Here is a 17,525-nt window from a genome sequence, read left to right on the forward strand (position 1 = left end):
GAAAGTGATTTGAGGTCCCTCAAGTTTCTCTATTGCTGGTCATTGATTGAAGTTGAACAAAAAAAAGAGAATTAGAGTCTATTATATATGAAGAGAACCTTTCACTTAAATTATTGTCTCCTTCTCAACACCCATGCATCTACATCCATCCATCCATGTGTAATTCAGATCATCATTATTATCCACAATGCCCCCTTATTACTCTTAGATAAATATTTATAAATTAATTAACCCAAAATATCACCTTCACATCTCATTATATTTCAGATCTTATAAAATATATCTGCTCATCCCCTAATCACCTCTCAAAATTAATTAATTATCTAACCGCCATTTCTGTTTGGAAATGACCCTTACTCATCACTACGTAATCATACTTTTATAGTATAAATTGAATTGATTAACTCAATTATCAACAATAAATTAAATACCCAAAATCATAGTTCATCAGATGCCTTGAGCATCATTTGATAACGTGATTAGTCAGCAAAAGTCTGCGGCCACATATACCCTCAAGGTCATCGTGCATCTTTGGGTGGAAATGTCTGTAATGTCTAGAAAGACATTTGTTCCATCCATTGAACTTTTGAAGGTGTTTTGAAGGAATTTTTTCTCCAAATTACACATGAAAAAGTGTGATCATTCACTGGCTCAAAGTACTTAATAATAGGGAACCTAAACATATGTCCTTGCTTAATGTTTGATTTTGTTTGCATATTTGTCATGGCGACTATGAGTCTCCTCTATGGGAAATAATTAATGTATATTTTCCACTAGGTTTCAAATATTTTAGTAATTTATATAATGCTTTGTATTTTTAGGTATTTTTAAGAAGCAAATTCACTAAAATTAATGAAACCTAGTTAAAACTATTTATAACATAAGTGAAAAATAACTTTATGTTAAATATACTTTAATAATTTATATAATTTAAGAAATTCTGGGATTGTTTGCAATACAAAATGAATTGAAATTATTACAAAATTATCAAGCTTAAAATGATTAAATCTATTTTTAGAATGATTTTCTGAATTTTCTGCAATTTTGTGCATTTTTGGGGAATTTTCTGACAACAGATTCTAAAAGAATATAATTTTTTGACACAGAAGATGATTTTTCTGAAATTTTTGGACATTAAATTTGGAAAGATTGATTTTTATATATTTATATGTATTTTTGGGATTTTATTTCATTTAATATGAATTTTTAAAGTACTTTTTTGTAAAAAAATTTTACGCCACCACGTGTCGTCATTTGATTCGTTGAACAACAACAAATCATAGCTATGCTGATGATTGGCGACAGCCAATCATTAACTTAGTTAATTATTGGCAACAACCAATCATCTAGCCGGATAATCATGACTTCACGATTCTTGAAGCCATGATTGCATTTATGACTAACACACATATTTTCAAATTTTCTGGCGCAGGGCGATGTGGGCCAATAAAAAAAAGGGATGAGTTTTTTTGCAACAAATGCCGCATGGACCGAGGTGGAAAAAGACAAAAAAATTCTTTTTCTCCTTTCTCTTTTGTTTCTAATGAAGAGCGATGTGGGCGCACGACGAGATGCCATGGGTACACGTGGCCCGCACGTGTACACGTGGTGCACTCGTATCCTCTGCTGAAGAAATAAAAAGAGAGAGGAAAAAAAAGAGAGGCCATGTGGCGCGCGCTGATGCGCCGCCACGTTAGCCTCAAGAAAGAATCTTTCTTTCTCATTTTTTTATCTTTGTTTTCTTTCTTTTTGTCCTTTATAGGTACACGTGGACTCCGAAAAGCGATGTGACATTTTAACAGAAACGAAAAATGAGGAAGCGTCAACGACGTTGACGAGGAGAGAGAAGGAAAACAAGGGCTAAGATTTGCTCAACTTCAAACGGTCATAACTTCTGATCTACAACTCCGATTTAGCTGAATTTTTCAGCATTGCTTCATCTTCCCCTTCTCTTTCCATACATACCCTTTGACATATAAATAGAAGACTGGATCACTGTGAAATTCATCTTGAACGTGTTTGTTACTTGTGTGGGCTGATTGAAAGATAGTGAGTTTTGAGATCCATCAAGTGTGCTCTTGGTGTCCTGGGTGTGTGGGGAGAAGCATTAGAGAAGTGGGGGAGCTTACCGATACTTGCAAATCGCCGCGATCCTGGCAGAACGTAAGGATCTAAGGTAAGTGTCTTCGCCTTGTGTTGTTTCTTCTCCCGACATCGTAGTTCGCTGAATTAGGGTTTTTATCATATTTTTACTCCCATTTTACTTCTTTATATCCTATTATCGCGTCTCTCGACCCTCGCCATCATACCATTCCACATTCAAGCACCACCATCGTCCACACACTCGACCACCATCGTGCCCTTCACATTATCTATCTCATCTGTATTATCGTTACACAAAATTCTAGGTTCACCTACTCTTTACTAAGTTAAATTAAGATATAATTATTACATCCTTCTACTTGATAGCTCATGCATTCTACTCCCGTCTTCATCTCTTCTCATGTTGACCATCACTATAATAAGAAAGTAATTCCTTAATCATCGTTCCCTGTGGAGACAATACGTACTCATCACTAACTAAGTATTCTTAAGTACGATTAAATATATTTTTATTGAATAATCTCAATTAGCAATGATGAATTAAAACCCCTAAAAGTGAGATTATCACATCTACATAAAAAATGATAATGCGTACCAATATCACTATTTATTATTGAAACTTCATACCAATATCCAAGGGACTGATATTTGCTATCTGATATCAATAGTATCAGATATTGGTAAATATCTAATAGTATTTAATACATTTATGGGTCTCAATAATGATACATTGTATTTAAGTGGGAAATCTAAGTGGTTTGACAAAAAAGTAAGGGAAACATGAGTATTTAAAGAAAAAGAAATTTAGGTTGTTTGGAGAGATATACCAATTTTGAAATAATTTCTTAACTGATTTAGCTACATTGGGAATTTTTGCCAGTCATTCACTATTTTCGTGATTTTCATCAAATACAAGAATCATCATGTGCTTTAGTGAAAAGAAACGCATACCAGAATTTGAACACATCTTAAAGCTTGCTGCCCGAGCCACATTAAAGAGCGTCACTGTCCCAACAACTTCTAAAGTAGTAGAAAAAGAAAGCCATATGTTGACGCTGAGAAACATGCACAACATCAATTCCAATGTGGAGGAAGAATGTTGGTTATGATGCATTACAAGACTAAAAGTTAATGATTTATAGATTTCAATATATTATATAATTTGGTAAGAATTTGAACTCGTCACTTCATTACTCAATGCTATTTAAGTCAGAGGAGTTTAATGAGTTAAAAAAAATAAAGTATATCCAAATATAAAAAGTTCAGATATTGAAGTTATTTTTGTAGTGTTACGAGAAGTCATCTTTACTGATCGAAAGGGCTTCTTTGCAATGTATAAATTATTGTGATCTCTCCTCTAAAAACATTTTAATACATCACCAAATTTCAAAAACCAGTAATCTAAATAAATGATTTAACAGGTTTAATTATAAATATATCATTCCAACACTGCTGCATACCTCATTTGATACTGCACAAAAAATGGCATCAGCTGTGAGCACCATTTTCATTTTAATGGAGGCCTATAATTTGGGCCTCAGAGAATTTGGGCCCCAGAGAAATTGGGCCGACACCGGTTGCTTCAACGTTCTATAACTGGTGCCCTTCCCTGTACAGTTTCCGGAGTTTCCCGCTTGCTCTGCTTCAGCTGTCCGCCGCCTGGCTTCATACCGTTCTTCCGCAAATACTTGCGGGAAGACTTCAAAAATTTATCCAGGCGTTCCTGTCGATCTCAAATCATTGAGCCTCGCATGTCGCAGAGGAAGGTGGGAGGCAAGCAAGCGACACTTTTTCAAGTTTGAATTTGTTCTGTGAAACCTTTCAGCTTCATATGGCCGCAGCCGACTGAGTTGGTGGGTGTCTGGGGAGTTCTGACGGAGAGCGCGATGGGCCCGATTCGAAGAAGCAACGGTAGTTTCAGGGCGAAAGATGGGCATGCCCGCCTGTTGTACGGCAGGTTATATGTAGTTCTAAGCGATTTTTTTCTGTACCCAAGCGGTTCTTTGATTGTTCGCATCTCATCCTATTTGTTTCCTTTTTCTTCTTCAGGCGGCAGATGCTTGAGGCGCAGCGGAAGGCCTTGCCTATAGCGTCAGGTACAGTCCTGGCCCAACATGGGTCTTTCTTTCCTTTACGCCTTTTCTGGTCGCCAAAGTTCCCCATCTGAGTTTACTTAAATTAATTCTTCAAGCTTTGGGGCTCGCATGAAGGATGTATGTCGAAGTTGCCCTGGGGGACATCGTCGTTGTCGTACCGTGAAAAGATTGCGTGAACATTCCGTTTAGTTTTTTTTTCTTTAATTATTTCCATGTGGTCCGGAAAAGCGCCATTTATTGATGGGGATCATGCATCACTTTCTAAATGTCATCTCGGATCTATAAATTTTTTGAACATGTTGTCGTTCATATGAGGATTTTGGATTTTTTGTTTTAGTTTCTAGTAAAATCGTGGAGGAAGTGAAGAACAACGATATTCTCATCATTGTTGGTGAAACTGGGAGTGGGAAGACTACGCGTAAGTTTATCTTATCATTCGCTTCTATTTCAGCTAGATCTCAAATTCTTGCATCGGTTCATTTCTCCATTCAAATCAAAGTCCATGCTGTTCGCTATTTTCTCCTCTTGTTACGTTAATTTAAATTGTTTCTTTCAATTGCATTGGGTCCATCTCAATCAGTAAGAAGCCCATGCACTTCATCGTTGTCAAATGTTTTTAAAAGCCTTCAGTTGGAAATTCGGGGTTAATGGAGCTGGAAATCCAATGGCTAGTGAAGTATCACTTGGATCAGTAGGGCTGTGAACTTTAGGGTCAACCCTATGGTGTTTCAGATATGGGCATTGAAGAGAGGTTTAGCTGTGAAGAAGAGCTTGTGTGAATTTGTGAGATGAAAATTCATTTGTAAGTATAGGATAAGTGCTTAACATTTGGAACCCGATGGTGCAATAGTATGTCTCTTGTAGTTTCAATTGATGCGCTCTCTTAATTTCAGACACTCCATTATGAAATCCAAGAGTGAATTCGTCGAGACCACCAGTTGAGGATCCTGGAACTTTCTGATGAACATACCAAAATTTCCGGATTTCCCCTTTCATGTTCCAAATGAGAGGTATCACCCCGGCAAGAGAGGTAGAACACAAAGTAATAGGTGGCGACAGAGATAGAGATAGCAGATAGAGAACAAAAATGTGGATAAGGCAGCTCTTCAAAAGGCTGCTCTCTCATCATTGCTGGAAAACCATGTCCCTTTTCTCTCCTGACTCTTCCTCTTCCACCTGTCCCTTCTTAAGCACCCATCGGCTGGGTTCCGCTTGCTTATGCAAGTAGCGAACAAGAAATGTCCTGACACTAACCCCAGCCTCTTCAAGAACCTCTTCTCAAAGGTATAAATCTGGGAAAGCTTCACAGAAATGGAGAGGGCTTCTCAAGTGTCACCAGTAAGGGAAAGGCCTTCCAGTACATCAAAAACTACACGGCCGTTAGGGCTGTGGTGGATGTCCCTTATGCACAAGGATGGTTTCAATAAAAAATGATTACATTTGGTTTAATCACGCATGGAGGGAGCTTCACAAGGATGGTTCATATATATGCAAGAAATTTTTGGTTTCGACCTCAGGTTAGCTTTTCGGCAGCTCTTTGAACACCAATCCGATTTTTCTGGAAAATCCTTTCGCCAACTGTTGAACACTGTGACAGGATTTCTCCAGTCTCTAAGAATTCTGTAGGACACCCTAAAAGAAGGAAATATAACAAAACTAACCAGAAAAAAAATAACTGCATTGCCTTTCGCGCGGGGTTCAGTGGCTTTTATATAGGCCGAGTCGTACATTGACAAGGGCTAATAATAGAAGGCCCATTACATGTACAAGAAAGTATCCAAAAAAGGAAATTTAATAAAAGGAAACAATATTTTAGCTGTCACCAACAATTGATGAGCCTGCGACAGACTTGTTCAGTCTCTGATTACCATTCACAATTTGATGATTTAGCTGCATTCATACTGCACTTGCCCACTGGTCTATTCTCTGATTACCTTTTGAGAGTCAATAGGTTGTACTTTTTCAGTCTCTGATTACCAGTTGAGACATGGGCCAGTGAACGCCCTGTAACGCATCAAAATTTCCAAGGCATAATGGAAGAAAATCCTGTTCAATGGTTAGCCCCTGGATGTATAAAGGAATATGATACATTCCTCACACAATGGACGTATGCAACGATTCTTCTCCAAGCATTATCAAAGGAAGAAGAGGAGACACGTGTGAGAAGACCTGCATTGACCACGCACGTGCCAGATCTGCAATAAATAAAAGGAAGCGGGAGATGAACCACTGCAAACTTTTTCGAGAAGTTCGGTTGCTGGAGTAGGCAGAAGGCTGGGGAAGCAGGATTGGGACTGCCAACCAGAAAGAGAATTCGAGGAGCTCTCCTGAATCCTATCTTCATTCTTCTAGTATTCTTCTCATTCATCCCCATTCCTTTTCTGATTGTGAACAATATTGCAACATTCCAGATTCTAGAAGACAGATATCGATCGTATTTCACGCCAGATTCTTGGATTGATATCAGAATATTTTAACAAATTCCCTGCGATGATCTCTGGTAAATGTCTCCCAGCATCGCATCAAATCTAGGGCCATCTAGCATGGGAATGGACAATGTAGATAAAATATGTGGATTACTCAAAACGTCGGTAGCTCTTCTGTCTCAGGATCATGTCCTGGAGGCTGTGAATATTGCCCACATTTTTAAGAGCCTGAGGTTAATATAAGGTTTCTGTGCTAATCTAAGGTTCACACGTGCCATAAATAAATCTCCTTCAGAAATCGGATCATCATCAGCTTGCATGGGATTGTCGAGTTCTTCTTCAGGTGATGCTTCAGCTTCATCCCCCACCCAAATTAGAATCAGATTTAAATTCCTCTTACTTAGGTGCCCTGAAGTGAAATGATCATTTCAGTACTAACATAGCCCTCTGTCTCTCCTCTGCTGAAACTCTGCGTCAGTGATTCTCAAATTTTGGCGTCAGAAATTCCTGTCATTGTTGGATATAACAGTTAAGGGATGGTAAGGCCATAAGGAACTGCCAGCCCTATCTATATGAGTATGTGATCATTGAAAATTAGGTATATGTGGTCCAGATATAGCCGCAGTGTGAAGACGTGGCACTTGAGATGACTGAGTCGGCAAATTCACATAGGAGTTAGGATTTTTCCAAGTTCTGTATTGAACGACAAAATCTGACTCACCCGTAATAGACAAATCCACTATCTCCTTCTGCTCATATGGTCTATTTATTAAAATGTCGACTCGAATCTCTGGCAATAAACCTCAGAGTTATGTGCTTTATTATTCTTTTGGAGAGACATTGTGTCCGACAGCAGGATTTAGTAGTCATTCCCTTCTTTACTTGGAGTTTTCTGTAAATTGTATCTCTTTAACTACCTGTTTAAGGTGAATGGTATGAAGAAAAGATGCTCAATTCCTGTGTTTTTGTTTTAGCTTCAAAGCCAGGGCTCCTCCCTACCATCTTCTCCCTCTCTCTTGTCCAGTTTCCATATTTTCCAACACGTTGAGAGAAATTGATACCCAGGGAACTGTTCGTCACATTGTTGTGTCTCGATGGGGAGAAACTGTAGGTTAGATCTGTACGTTGTCTCTGGGCGTGCTATTTCCTTATTTGTATTTTAATATATCCCTGAAAACTTGCGATATTCTTCTTTTTCTTGGCATGCATCTCAGAAATTTGCTCCTCCAACTTACGCTTATGCATTTTTATTTAAAATGTTAAATTAATTTTCAAATTTCATTGACATTTCCTTTCATTTCACAGAATTGCCTCAGTTTTTATTTGATGCTGGATTCTGCAGTGACGGAAAAATTATTGGAATCACGCAACCCCGTCGTGTTGCTGCCGTCTCAGTGGCAAAACGTGTTGCTGAAGAGAGCGGAGTTGAACTTGGTGAAAGGGTCGGGTATTCTATTCGGTTCGACGATGTTACTTCCAACTCAACCAAGATCAAGTATATGACCGACGGATTTCTTCTAAGGTGATTTTTCAGAAGTCTGTCAAAATCAGTGTTGAAAATACCCCTGCTTCTATTTGTTTTGGGATATCTGTTATCTGGCAGGGTTTCCCCTTTTTATTCAAGCTCATCGCTGACAAACCCTTTGTGGGTTCATCTCGCAACACAATTACATGCAGGTATCCACCTCTTTACGGGGATACAGATTAACAGTCTAGAGGAACTGAGATAGAATTCTGGGATCAACGGGAAGTTTAATGATATCCTTCTTTTTTATTTCCCTCCTAATTACCTTTTTCTTTATCCCAAGTTTGACTTTTTCAGAGCTTGATAGTGGGAAATAGTGTTTCAACGCCAAATCATGACAAAGGGCGTCTTCGGACTAGGATTGTTGAACCAAGAAAGAGGTTTGAGAAAGAGAAAACCAACTTGATTAAAAAGATAAGAGGGGATTACAAGTGTTTATATAGGGGAGCCCTAATGGGCTAGTTAAGAATGTCCCATATGGGACTATTAGTTACAAAAAAAAGAGCTTAAGTGTCAACACTCCCCCTCAAGCTGGGGCGTGGATGTTTTCCACACCTAGCTTGCCACAAAGCTCCTCAAACCTAGGGGCATGGAGCCCTTTGGTGAAGATGTCTGCGATCTGATCTGCTGAAGGCACATATGGCAGGCAGAATTTTTCTGACTCCAGTTTCTCTTTAATGAAGTGTTGATCAATCTCTATGTGCTTCGTGCGGGCATGCTGGACTGGATCATGGGCAATGCTGGTGGCCGACTTGTTGTCGCAGTACAGCTGGACGGGAGAGGAAACCGGACAATGTAGCTCACATAGGATCTTTGTGATCCAAAGTGCCTCACAGAGACCATGTGCAAGCGCACGAAACTCCGCTTCGGCACTGGATCGAGACACCACCTTCTGCTTCTTACTCCACGTAATAAGATTGCCGCCCAAGAAGGTGCAATATCCTGAGGTAGACCGACGATAAACAATGGACCCTGCATAATCCGCATCGGTATATACCTCTAGGCGAAGACCACAGTGGCGGCGGAACAAAAGTCCACGACCAACTGTGCCCTTTAAGAACCGAAGAAGTCGATGAGCAGCGTGAAGATGACTCATGCGAGGAGTCTGCATGAACTGACTGAGAACCCCCACGGAATATGCAATATCAGGTCGCGTGTGGGTGAGGTAGATTAGCTTGCCCACAAGTCGTCGGTACTGTCCAGGCTCTGCAGGATCTTCATTCTCATCGGAGCCAAGGCGGTGATTAGCGTCAATAGGTGCAGTAATGGGCCTGGAATCCTCCTTTCCAAGCTCATGAAGAAGATCCACCGTGTACTTCCGCTGACAAATGAAAATCCCGACAGAAGAGTATGCAACTTCAATGCCAAGAAAATACCTCAACGGGCCAAGGTGGCGAATAGCAAATTCCGACGATAGATAGGCCGCCAGTTATGTAATAGCCTCCGTAGCATCACCCGTAATAATGATGTCATCCACGTAGACCAGAAGGATAGCAACTCCCCCTGACGTGGAATGATAGTAGAAGGTGTGGTCCCCATTGCACTGGCGATATCCAAGACGCTTCATGGCCGTAGTGAAACGACCAAACCAAGCGCGAGGAGATTGTTTCAAGCCATATAGGGCCTTCTTCAAGCGGCAAACAACCGAGGAAGGAGTAGAGGGGACCAAGGAGGCATACCTAGGAGGAAGAGCCATATAAATTTCCTCAGTCAAGTCGCCATGAAGAAATGCATTCTTGACGTCATATTGCTGCAGTACCCAGCCACAGTCTGCAGCAAGAGTCAGGAGAATGCGGACAGTGTTCAGCTTGGCCACTAGAGAAAATGTCTCCTGATAATCGATGCCATATTTCTGCATAAAGCCTTTTGCAACAACGCGTGCCTCATGCCTCTCAATCGTGCCATCGGAGTTTTGCTTTTCAGCATAGACCCAACGGCTATCAACCAAGTGCTTGCCCGGTGGGAGAGGAACAAGATCCCACGTATCATTTAGGGCAAGAGCTTGAAGCTCCTCCTCCATTGCCCGACGCCAATGAGGCAACGATAAGGCAACGCCCACCGTCTTTGGAAGGGAGATGGAGTCAATGGAGGTAAGCAGTGCATGGTATGGTTTGGAGAGACGATGGGAGGAAACGTAATTAGTTAAAGGATATAAAGGAGGAGAGCGGGAAGGAGGCACAAGGGCCAAGGAAGATTCTGGTGGAGTGTCTTGGGAGGTAGAGGATGAGGCATCCAAAGGAGGAGAAGAGGAGGGGGTGCGGCGAGAGATATAGGTGAGGCCATAGCATTTTTCCGGAGGGCAGCGTGGTAGATTCGTAGGAACACCCGGAGGAGGGACAAGAGGAGGAAGTGGATGAGGAGCAGAAGAAGGTGGTTGGGGAGAAGAGGGTTATGGAGAAAGATCCACAGGTGTTGCATGAGAATCCGGAGGAGATTCGGATGGCTCTCCAATGGGAATCGACGCGGTGCCGGGGAAGGGCGGAGACGATGGTGCGGCTGGAGGTGAAGGGGCTGGGGAGGATGACGGGACTGTCGTAGAAGTGACTGAGGTGGAAAGAGGAGTGAGGATAAGGAACTCGAGTGGGTCCGGCTGAGGAGGTAAAGAAGGTGGTACGGTGGAAGAGGGATAGTAAGGAGTAAACTCATCAAAGGTAGCATCTTTGGTGACAAAGAAGCGACAGGAAGGCGGATGGTAGCACCGATAACCCTTTTGGGTAACGGAATATCCAATGAAAATGCACTGAATGGCGCAAGGGTCAAGCTTGTCCTGACCGAGCTGATTGTTGGGGACAAAGCAGACACACCCAAAGACACGTGGAGTGAGGTTTGTTGAGGGAAGTGGTGGGAAAGAAGCGCTGGAGACAGTCAATAGGAGGGGAATGGTTGAGGGCACGAGAGGGAAGGCGGTTGAGAAGATGGATGGCGGTGAGAACGGCTTCATCCTAGAAATACTTGGGAACATGCATAGGGAACAGGAGGCTCCGGGTCGTATCAAAGATGTAGCGAAATTTCCGTTCTGCAACACCATTCTGCTGAGGCGTGTATTGACAAGATGTTTCGTGAACAATGCCGTTTTGTTGGAAGAAATGGGTGAGGGTAGAATTGACATAGTCTCTGGCGTTGTCGGAGCGGAAGCAATTGATGGGGGTGGAGAATTGGATTTGGATAAGGGAGTAAAACTGGGGAATGATGGTGGAAAGTTGGGATTTGTGTTTTAAAAGGTAAGCCCACGTGAAATGGGTAGCATTGTCAACGAAAATAACGAACCATCGAGCGCCAGAAGTGCTGTGAAGGGGGGCCGGACCCCAAACATCAGTATGAACAAGAGAAAAAGGCGTGGATGCACAAGATGAAGATAAAGGATATGTAGCGCGATGATGTTTAGCAATTCGACATGTGTCACAAACAAAACGGTCAACAGCATGACCCTGGAAAAGTTTAGGAAATAGACGATAAAGGGTGACAAAAGAGGGATGTCCGAGGCGTCGATGAAGAAGCCGCAATTGGTCATGAGACACCGAGAGGGAAACAGCAGCAGCAGCAACAGCAAGAGAAGAGGAAGAAGGTCGAACAAGATAGAGCCCCTCACGCTCCTCAGCAAGTGAAATTGTCTCCCCCGACACCTTGTCACGATAAAAACAGGAATTTGGAGAAAAGGTGAGATCATGGTTTAAATCACGAACAAGTCTGGATAGAGATAGGAGATGATGAGCAAGACGAGGAACATGAAGAACGTGCGAAAGTTTCATAGAAGGGGAAAGAGTAACATGACCAACACCCGCGACGGTGAGAAGATCTCCAGAGGCGGTTTTGACTTTGGAATGACTAGAAACGGGTTCATAGGTTGAAAAAGCTCGAGGATTAGGAGTCATATGAGCAGAGGCACCAGAATCAAGAAGCCAAGTAGAAGATGACGAAGGAAAATTTCCGGAAGTCAAGGTTGGAGAGGCAAGAGCGGTGGACGTACCTGCATGGGCTAAAGAACACGAGCCCACGACGGGAGGATCAAGAAGACGTCGAAGACGCTCCATTTCCTCAGGAGTGAAGCTAGGAGATGAGGAGGCATTGGCCGGAAGCAGAGTATACTGCATAGGCACTTGTCCTGGACTCGGCACGCTCGGTGAGCTGGCAGGAGGGGCGGTGGCAGCAAGGTGACTCTGTTGAGTCCGCTTCCGTTGGAGCTTGAAGCAGGTTTCCTTTGAGTGACTCCTCTTCTTGCAATAATTGCAGAAGAGTGTGGGATCGCCCTTGGGAGACTCCTCCGAGCGAGATGAAGTCCCTCGGGCGGAAGAATTCGGCGATGAAGCATGAGTAGCCGCGGCCGGTGTTGCCACAAGCGCCGAGGTGAGGAAGGTGCCTGCTGAAACCGAGACTCCTCAATCCGTACACTCCGGAGTGCATCTTGGTAGGTGAGAATCTTCTCCCGATGAATAAGCTGCCCACGTAGTGATTCATATTCCGGGTTGAGACCCATCAGGAATTGAAACACACGAAGCTGTAGCACATACCCCCGCTCCACTGAATTCACCTCCGGTGGCATGTAATAGTTGATCTCATTCCACAAAGAGGTGAGTTCGTTACTGTACTCCAATACCGTCCGATCCCCTTGACGAAGATTAGCAGCCCGATGCACCAATTCGTACAAAATGGCAATGTTGTTCCTCTTGGAGTGGCTGTCGAGGGCGGCTTCCCAGACAGCTCGAGCACTCGCCAAAGACAGAAACTCCCCCTTAATATTAGGGGCGATACTGCCAAGTAGCTAGCGCTGAAGGACTCCTTCAACGTCGAGCCAATCATAGTATGCTGGGTCCGTTACCGGTGGTCCGTCTTCCGTTAAATGACGCATTAGTCGTCCTTTTAGAGTGATCTGCACGTACTGTCGCCATTGAAGGAGGTTGAAGCCGGTGAAAATTTCATCGGGCGGCATCTTGGGCAAAGTAAATGGTGCTGGACCGGTGAGACGAGTCGATGCAGCCGCTGTCGGAGGCACAGGAGAATGCACCGGAGTCATCCCAGATGTCTGAGAGGCAGAGGTCTGTTCTTCAGACATCGGACAGCACGGATCGAGGCGCAGGAGAACCTGGATGAAGCAGGTCACCCGCGGGACGCGCACAGGGAACCTGGATGGAGCAGGTCACCCGCGAACGCGCGCAGAGAGGCTTCTCCGCACGAAGAAAGAGAGGGTCAGCGCGAAGGAGAGGGTCCGCGCGCGGAGAGAGAGAGAGAGAGCCGGTTGGTCGATTGAGCAGAGGACGCACGAGGACGGCAGGAGCCGGTGAGTCGGAGCGATGATGAGTCCGAAATTTAGGGTTTCGGCTCTGATACCATGTTGAACCAAGAAAGAGGTTTGAGAAAGAGAAAACCAACTTGATTAAAAAGATAAGAGGGGATTACAAGTGTTTATATAGGGGAGCCCTAATGGGCTAGTTAAGAATGTCCCATATGGGACTATTAGTTACAAAAAAAAGAGCTTAAGTGTCAACAAGGATGTTGATTGAACCTTGATGGAGATCTACCGTAATCCCTACGATTTACCCAAAATAGCATTATATTTCTCATTCAATGTAGGGGAAAGATACATGGAGGGTAGGATAACAGGAGGAAGGGGAGAGGGAAGAGTAGGTGGCGAGCTCGATGACGTGCTTCCTCATCAATCAGTCTTGTTCTGCAAGTGAAAGAAGAAAGGGTGAAGAGATGTTGTCTAGAAGAAGAACAATTCGTATGCTCAGTGTGGGATCATATCAGATTTTATATCGAATGACAAAAGGTATTCATATGTTGATTGTCTTTTAAAACAATGGAATGCGACAACTCCTGCAGCAACTGGCGGAATTAGAGACTTCCAACTCGTACACACCAAATTGACTCTGAGACACAAGACTTCCTTGGATGGCATCGCTACCAATCCTCCTTTGTCACTGGTAATTAGGATTGAGGAATAACAACACACCTCATCATGTGTGGGGGATGGCTTTTAAATACCAGCTTACATCGTTCATGGGTTCTAGCCCTCTATAATAAGTCACGTGAGGATCACGCGACTCACTTTTGAAGAACAGGCATAAAACAGAAAAACACTGAGTATAATCGGTTAGTAGATTAACAGATCCTTCTTTTCTTACTCAGATCCTTCCTCTTTTTGCTGTTGTCTACATCTAACTATAGGAACATCTCGTCGACTGTCGACGAGTTTAATTAATGCGCAAAAAATTCTTCTTATTTTTTTGTGTTTGACATTATTGACCCGCTCTTGAGATAAACTCTAGCTTGAATGCAAACTCGAACTTGACTTTTTCAGGGAAGCTTTGTTGGATCCCTTTCTATCAAGATACTGCGTGATAATAATTGATGAAGCTCACGAACGAACAGTTCACACCGATGTCTTATTGGGCCTGTTAAAGAGAATACAAAATGCCAGATCAATAAACGCTTCTGAAGATCATGGCCATGGCAAAGAGAATTACCTCTATGAGGGAGGATGTAAGGATCAGAGGGGAACAAAGATGATGCCTCGTCAGGAGAAGAAGCTTGCTCCACTAAAATTGGTGATTATGTCCGCAAGTTTGGATGCCAGAGTTTTCTCCAAGTACTTCAATGGCGCAAAAGCTGTTCATGTTCAAGGCCGATTGTACCCCGTCGAAATACTGTACACTTATCACCCTGAACCAGATTACGTGGACGCTGCATTAGTCACAATTTTTCAGGTAATTATTGATCATCCAAGCATTGCCTCAAAGATAAGCGTAGCATCTGTTTTGTTGTATATACCCAAGGGTTTCAGTTTTTCCATTTTTTTGTTCGATTTTTCTGTATCTCTGATACTCACCTGAGGAGATTAATCAAAGTGTTTTTACTTGGAAACTATTTCTTTCCTGTCAGATTCATTTGAACGAGAGTCTTGGGGACGTTCTCGTCTTTCTGACCGGGCAAGAGGAGATTGAATTCGTGGAACGACGTATAAAAGAGAACACAAACCAGCTACCAGAGGAGAAGAGAAACCTTGTTGTCGTTCCTATTTATTCTTCTCTACCCTCAGAACAGCAAATGAAGGTTTTTAAACCAGCTCCGCCCGCATTTCGTAAGGTGAGTAACTCCATTTTTTTCCATGGCCAGAATTATTTCCTATTTAACATTGGTTCTTGTTTTGCAACAATAGTCGGTTTTGTTTTCAAAAAAAAAAAAACAATAGCCGGTCAAATTTTGCTTGAACCTATCTGGCTGACGTGAAGACTCATCGTTCTCGAATTACTTTCTGAGATTTTGATATCATACAGGTCATATTGGCCACGAATGTAGCCGAAACATCCGTAACAATACCCGGCATCAAATATGTGGTGGACCCAGGATTAGTGAAAGTCCGTTCTTACAATCCCGTCACAGGTATAGAAGCGCTGATCGTCATCCCTACCTCAAAAGCTCAGGCTCTTCAAAGGAGGTAAAACACTTTTTAATTACGTTTTAAAGCCTTTTAAGAGGCTACATTTTTCTTGGAAAAAAAAATGTTGATCACCCAAAATCAATGATCTACCCGATATAAATTATAAACATAAACACGAGTTACGAGGACCAAAATAGTACCTCCCGTAATACACGTCCTTCTAAACCAGTATGAAACAAAACCGGCCACTTTGTGAATGACACCGTCCATCGAAGATGTCAATGCAGCCAGATGGCCCATAGTACCGCGAGTAGCCTTCTCCTGAAAATTCGACCCCCGAGAGAGGCCCAGCAGGCCTCGTCTGAAATGACATCCACCTGCGGAGTCTGTATAAATTAGATAGCTTTTATCATTTTTCAGTGAGTAATTCCCACTCTAATGCGCTCAATTTTACCTTATGCAGCGGCCGTGCTGGGCGTGAAGGGCCAGGCAAATGTTTCCGGTTATACCCAGAAAGCGAGTTCTGGAAGCTTAGAGACTCCATCGTCCCGGAAATCAAGAGATGCAATGTCGCCAACGTTGTACTTCAACTCAGAGCCTTGGGCATTAAAGACATTCTTGGATTTGATTTCATCGATAAACCTCCTCGGTAGGCAAGGCATCCTTTGCAATCATTACCTTATCCGAAAAAAGTCCGATTGATGGCTGCAGAGCTTTCGTAGAATTCCTTTTTTGGGATCCTTGAAAAGGAATACAAGATATACTTTCTTTGATCGGTATTTGATTGTGATTTAGGATGGCGGTGGTGAAATCGTTGGAGCAGCTGCTGTTGCTGGGAGCATTGTCCAAGGACTACGAACTGACTGACCCTGTCGGCTATCAGATGGCCCAGATTCCGCTCGATCCCCAGTACTCTAAGGCGCTCATTCTTGCCAAGGACTTCAATTGTCTGGAAGAGATGCTGATCGTCGTCGCCATGCTCTCCGTGGAGTCCATCTTCTACATCCCCCACGAGAAGATTGAAAAAGTGCGCATATCCTTTCCCCTGCCACGATCGCCATTTTTTCAAACCTGTTCGTCTCTCCTCCAATCGGGAAATCACCTGTTTCTCTGGTGTGTTTCTCAGGCCAAAACAACCGTGAAATGCTTCTCAAGCCCCGAGGGCGACCACTCCACCCTTATCAATGTCTACAGAGCCGCCGAGGAAGCCTTGGAGAAGAGCCAGGCGGCGACCGGCGGCGATCAGAAGAGAGTTGAGAAGCACCTCGGCCGGTGGTGCAAGGAGAACTTCATCAACAGACGATCACTGAAGCACGCGCGGGACGTCCACAGGTAGAGAGACTACCTTCACCTTGCGGCTTCTCGCGCATCAATCGCTCGATGAGTGATCGGCCTTCTTCTCCCTTCTCTCGGCCCAGTCAAATCCAGGGGTACGTGAAGCAGATGGGCTTCGCGATCAGGTCGTGCGGAGACGATCCGCAGCAGTTCCGGCGATGCCTCGCGGCCGCTTTCTTCCTCAACGTGGCCTTGAAGCAGCCCGACGGCACCTTCAGGTACTGATCGCCGATCTGATCAAAGAAGAAGTTTATCTTCGTGTTCTGACCGGTTTTGATCGGGGAAAAGGGCGCTGGGGAGCAACCAGACGGTGCGCATTCATCCGGCGTCGGTGCTCTTCCGTTCTACGGCGGAGTGCGTCGTGTTCAACGAGCTCGTGCGCACGAACCAGAACTACATCCGCAGCGTCTCCAGCATCGATCCTCTCTGGCTGCCCGAACTCGCTCCCCACTACTTCTCCCTGCGACAGCATCAGACCGATTGATCTTCTTCTCGCTTGAGTCGAGAGTTTTGGATTTAAAATACTAGTTTGTTTTCCCGTTCCGAAGAGGGGCGGCGGTGGCTTGCCGGGAATTTTTTGGCGGGAAAACGGTTGAAATTGTCTAAATTTGAAGAGGAGGGGTTACGGCTGTCGTTCATTTGCTGTGCCGTCGAGCGTCGAC

General features: G+C 43.6%; 1 protein-coding gene across 1 annotated transcript; it reads left to right on the forward strand.

Moving 5' to 3' along the window:
• The first annotated feature begins 3,717 nt into the window (after positions 1–3,717).
• On the forward strand, positions 3,718–17,499 carry LOC144714579 (RNA helicase family protein). The gene is made up of 13 exons (XM_078589354.1): positions 3,718–3,869; positions 3,945–4,060; positions 4,153–4,199; positions 4,537–4,617; positions 7,931–8,147; positions 14,449–14,854; positions 15,030–15,233; positions 15,425–15,585; positions 15,992–16,177; positions 16,324–16,555; positions 16,655–16,860; positions 16,947–17,081; positions 17,152–17,499. The coding sequence occupies exons 1-13, from the start codon at positions 3,855–3,857 to the stop codon at positions 17,345–17,347; spliced, it is 2,202 nt and encodes a 733-aa protein (XP_078445480.1). The 5' UTR covers positions 3,718–3,854; the 3' UTR covers positions 17,348–17,499.
• Positions 17,500–17,525: the final 26 nt, after the last annotated feature.

Source organism: Wolffia australiana, chromosome 17 (genome assembly GCF_029677425.1).
Source record: "Wolffia australiana isolate 7733 chromosome 17, ASM2967742v1".
In the NCBI taxonomy this organism is placed as follows: domain Eukaryota; kingdom Viridiplantae; phylum Streptophyta; class Magnoliopsida; order Alismatales; family Araceae; genus Wolffia; species Wolffia australiana.

Coding starts and splice junctions, on each gene's coding strand:
- LOC144714579 (XM_078589354.1), top strand. Junction 15,234..15,424: donor CTCCGCCCGCATTTCGTAAG/GTGAGTAACTCC, acceptor GATATCATACAG/GTCATATTGGCCACGAATGT. Junction 15,586..15,991: donor GCTCAGGCTCTTCAAAGGAG/GTAAAACACTTT, acceptor TACCTTATGCAG/CGGCCGTGCTGGGCGTGAAG.